The 5,242-nt window shown below is 43.5% G+C and overlaps 1 protein-coding gene across 1 annotated transcript; it reads left to right on the top strand.

The window, feature by feature from the left end:
- Positions 1 to 3,740: 3,740 nt before the first annotated feature.
- Positions 3,741 to 4,694, top strand: LOC112138456 (feline leukemia virus subgroup C receptor-related protein 1-like; the record flags this gene model as incomplete). Its single annotated transcript, XM_036211246.1, is given in 1 exon segment — positions 3,741 to 4,694. A coding segment is annotated over 1 exon segment (699 nt), but the record flags the coding sequence as incomplete, so codon positions are not given.
- Positions 4,695 to 5,242: the final 548 nt, after the last annotated feature.

The raw sequence follows: 5,242 nt of genomic DNA, 5'->3' as shown, positions 1-5,242 counted from the left end.
TGACCCAGTATGTACCAGCCAGACCTCTCCGGTCATCAGGATCCGGTCTTTTATCAGTTCCTAGAGTCAGAACTAAACATGGAGAAGGTGCATTCAGCTTCTAGGCTCCACAGATCTGGAATAGACTTCCAGAAAACCTTAGATCTGCTGAAACACTGAGTGTATTTAAATCCAGGTTAAAGACTCACCTGTTCTCAGCTGCATTTGATTAATATGTATTAAAAAGTTTACGTCCGCACTTTTTATCTATGCTTGTTTTAAATTAAAATCTTTTTATTTTCTTTTAATTTTATTTTAATTATTTGAATGATGATGAATGACATTTTTACTATTTCTTTTGGTTGTGTCTTTTAATGTTTTATGTAAAGCACTTTGAATTGTCTCTGTACATGAAATGTGCTATACAAATAAACTTGCCTTGCCTTGCCTTGCCTTTCAATGAAACTTGATAGAGAAATGTTGAGTGTGTGAGTTCCAAAGTGGACGCATCGCTCCTCCTGCACAGGAATGTGTTTGAGCTCCACAGCCAGACTGCTGTTTATTCAAGGATCAGGATTGAAGCAGATCTGACCCTACCCTCATAGAACACATACTGGTTAACCAACAGTGCTGAACTCACTTCATGTCCGCTTTATCTCATTATGTCCAGGCTGTAACCAATCCCTCTTTGTCTTTTGGCTGTTCTCTTCAGAGATCTTCCTCGTGAACACCAAGCACCCTCATGTCCTCCTTCACAACATCCTTGAATCTTAGGACTTCCTCTAGATCAGTGGTCCCTATCCTTTGTGTGACTGCAGACAGGTCAACCCATGAGGATTTTACCACGGCCCTTACACTTAAAAACGTATCCCATCCATTTGCATAGATAGGTACATACAACTTTTCTCGTGTTACACGCCGCCAGAATGCTTTTAGCACTCAAGCTAATCGAGAGAATCCGGTTGATTTTCAAATAAAAGATTTCCGTCTCAAAAAAAAAAAAAAACAGGTTTAATTTATTAGTTTTTCAGCGGACCGGCGGCAAGGTATCCACGGACCGGCAACCGGTGGTTGGGGAGCACTGCTACAGACTTCTTCTGGTAGCTCCAATCTCTGCATCCTTTTACCAACATCATTACTGTTCTACCTCTCAACATATCCAAACCATCTCAATCTGCTTCCCTGTATTTCCAAAATATCTACAAAGATCTGACCCTCCAGTGGATTCATTCCTATCCACACTCTTCTACACCACTAGTTATAGATTAATATTTAGAGATAATAAGTATTTAAATATACCACAAGATCAACAGTTTTCCGAGCTGTGAAAATCGGTTAAGAAATGAGGGAGCTAACCCGATTTTTGTGGTTGATGCCTACACTGGAACAGTAGCATTCTGCGACCATGACTCAATGGCGGCAGCACGTGCACATCACTGGGAACCAGTAATTCATATCAATGGTTGTGACTCTGCAGCCTAAATCTTTATCTTGAACCCATTGTGCCGCACAGACTACTTTTCCATGGAATCTTCTCTACTATGGTCAACAGACTGAGATTATTGAAGGAGAATCTCAGCTCCTCCAGGAGCGTTTGACCAAGGTAATGCACCAGGTGGTTGGGGGGAGGGGTGGACGGGCAGCATGATGTGGGTCAGGTGACAAGAGGATCAGAGCAGATCAGGTTGAGCTGGTGCACTTGAAACCCACTGATCCAATCCGTCAATCAGAAGTTGATAGAGTTTGTTTGTTCTGTACAGATTGAGGTTGTTTTAAAATGTTGTTATCTGATTCAGAACTGGTGAAAACTGTCACATCGGATGAGAGAACAGTCAGACCTAATCCAATCAAAATCATGAGGACATATAAAAGATAATTTATGTTTTAAACTGTGTTTCTCTGTATTTCTTTAATCAAACTGTCAGCCAGACTCTGATTATTTTTTAAATTATCCAAACTGTGAGTTTTGTGATCCATTCCATCCCTACTTTTCAGCAGCAGAAATCCTGTTTTTCCCATATTGCTTAAAAATGTTGTTCTGCTTAATAATCTGAACATCTTTCTTTAGTAGTTTTTCCTTTAATTGAACTCTCTTGACAAACTAACTAATACAGGGGTCTGGAATTGATTTCAGTGAATAAAAGAGACCTGAGACACAATATCATCAATGAGTTTTATCGAAAAACAAAGAATTTGATCTTTTTGACTCTTGAATTAAATACAATTTGCATCATAATTTAGAACACACTGTCATATACATTAGAATAACATTTATAACATTTTCATAAAATGTCATTTTTTTATAAATACATTTAATACTTGTAAGTATTTGTATGGATACCGTATGACAGTGTGCGTGTACATGTATATCTTAGGCACTATCTACTTAAAACACCCATCTTATCTGATGACCTTGTATTATCATCTGCTGCCCCCTCCCTTTCCTCTCTTTATCTCTCCCCACCCATCTTCTGGATGGTTAAAACTCATTAAAACAAAGTAAAAGTGCATTTGGTGGATAGGACATAAAAAAAACAGAGGTCAACTCTCTCTATTATTGTTGACAGAGTGTATGTGGCTACCTGCTATGATATTCTGATGGAAATAAAACATGTGAGCAAAGACAATGGAACCTGGCATTGTCTGTTCAAAAAAGCAGAAGCTGCTCTTCTGAGCTACAGAGACTAAAACGCTGCGCAAAATACAGCTAAAGGAATAGCACATAAAACTAAAGTCCGCTAGGTTGATGCTGACATTTAATGGAATTTCCTTTAGGACGGCTAATGCTTACGCTCGGTCGACCTAAATATACATTACTGGTTAAATAAACATCTTTATAAACTCACAAGTAGGAATTTTCCCAAGTCTTTTAAGAATATATTTTTAAAGTAACAATTTGTGGTCTAAAACAGCTTTTTTCCTCATACTTTCTTCTTCTTCTAGAATAAGGTGTAATGTTATAGCGCATTCGCCACCTAGTGGCCAAACTGAAACGCCCTCCAGTAGAAGCAGAACAATGTTTACAATGTTAATGATCTGAACATTTCATTAATACATTTTACAGTATGTGAACTGTATCAGATTAATATAAACATATTCAGGGCTGCACGGTGGCGCAGTGGTTAGCGCTCTTGCCTCACAGCGAGAAGGCCCCGGTTCGACTCCCGGCTGGGACCTTTCTGTGTGGAGTTTGCATGTTCTCCCCGTGCATGCGTGGGTTTTCAACGGGGACTCCGGCTTCCTCCCACCGTCCAAAAACATGCTTCATAGGTTAATTGATGACTCTAAATTGTCCCTAGGTGTGAATGTGAGAGTGGATGTGTGTGTGATTGAGGCCCTGAGACAGACTGGCGACCTGTCCAGGGTGAACCCCGCCTTCGGCCTTCAGTAGCTGGGTTAGGCTCCAGCACCCCGCGACCCCGAAAGGGAAGAAGCGGTCAAGAAGATGGATGGATAAACATATTTAAATCATATAGTAGATGATGTATTTCTTAAAGAATGTGTATAAATGTGTAAACTCTAAAATGAATTGAAGAATCGAAAGAATAATAATAATAATAATGAAAATCAGAATGTATCGATTCAGGCTCTTGTGAATCGAATGGCTTCTTCAAATTATAAACGATACCCAGCCTTATTTTTACAACTGGCATTTTAAATAGAAAAATAAATGCAATCCTCCTTTTTTAAGTTGTCCACAATGCAGTTTTTATACATAGGTTTCTTTTTTGACAGATATTTACTCCATCCTGTTGTCCTACAGTCAACAAGTGAGTCGAACTCGCTTCGGTGTTGCATCATCACAGCACGCTCGTGCATGCGCAGACAGCTCCGGCTCTCTTCTATTGGCTAGTCAGCATCGGAAGTTCGTGTGTCAGCTCGGAAGGCGCGCGCGCAGCAGCCGGCATAAGAAGCCGGGTAAAGAGGGAGATGGATCTGTCGGGGCAGCCTGCCTGAGCTGCTTCTCCGGGCACCACCCGCTCCCCGTCCCGGAGGTGGCGCTCCCAAGAAGCACCATGGTGGCTGGAGAGCTCATGCAGGACCTGCACCTGCGCGCGGACACCGGCGCGCCGGACCACATCACAATCGATAGAAAAAGTCCCGAACCAGAAGCTGCCGCGCTAGAGTCAGATCCCATAGCCAGAACCGAACCGAACGGCTTAGACACGCTCCGAGGCTCCGGACGGGAACAGGAGCCCCCGCCAGATGAAAGAGAAGCGATGCTGCCCAACGGAGGAGGAGCGGGGCGGGGGGCAGAGACGGAGAAGCGGCTAGAAACGCGGCTGTATCTGAGGCGGTTTGCGGTTCTGACCGTGTTCAGCCTGTGCTCGCTGGTCAACGCGTTCCAGTGGATCCACTACAGCATCATCACCAACGTCTTCATGGAGTACTACGGCGTGACCAGCGACAAGGTGGACTGGCTCTCCATCGTTTACATGGTGGCCTACGTGCCGCTCATCTTCCCCGCCACCTGGCTGCTGGATCGGCGGGGGCTGCGGCTGACGGCCCTGCTTGGAGCCGGCCTCAACTGCGCCGGCGCGTGGTTGAAGTGCGCCAGCGTGAGCCCCAAGCGCTTCGGAGTCACTGTCACAGCCCAGGTCATCTGCGCCGTGGCGCAGGTCTTCATCCTCGGGCTGCCGTCCCGGGTCGCCTCGGTGTGGTTCGGACCTCGGGAGGTATCCACCGCGTGCGCCACAGCTGTGCTCGGAAACCAGGTATGGATGGAGGAGCGCCTGTTAATGCGCGCACTTCAGGTTTGGTATATGGCAAGCCAGAGAGGTCAATAATCGCCAAGAAAAGCGCATTAAAAACGGCGTAAATAATAAAAAAAATATAGAGAAGGCAATAAATTTGTACATTTACATTTGTAAATTTAAATTTATTGCCTTCTCTATATTTTTAAGCCTTCTCTATATTTTTATTGGTTATGTTGTAAATTGTCTTTTTTGGGAGAGCAGGAAACGGAATTTCAATTCTTTGTATGTCAGCACATATGAAGGATTGACAATAAAGTTGACTTTGACTTTGACTTTGTATTGGCTATGAAAATTTAACGTATGTTTTAAAACTTAATTAACGCATTCAAAATGACACGTCGAAAGCGCCGTATTAGTGCGCTCAAATTCATACGTCGAAAGCGCCGTATTAGTGTGCTCAAATTCATATGTCGAAAGCGCCGTTCTAGTGCGCTAAAAATCGCTCGTCAAAAGCGATGTTCTAGCCCAGTGGTCCCCAACCACCGGGCCGCGGACCGGTACCGGGC

This window comes from Oryzias melastigma, unplaced genomic scaffold, assembly GCF_002922805.2.
Source record: "Oryzias melastigma strain HK-1 unplaced genomic scaffold, ASM292280v2 sc01608, whole genome shotgun sequence".
Classification (NCBI taxonomy): Eukaryota; Metazoa; Chordata; class Actinopteri; order Beloniformes; family Adrianichthyidae; genus Oryzias; species Oryzias melastigma.
This window is presented reverse-complemented; position numbering and strand designations above follow the sequence as displayed.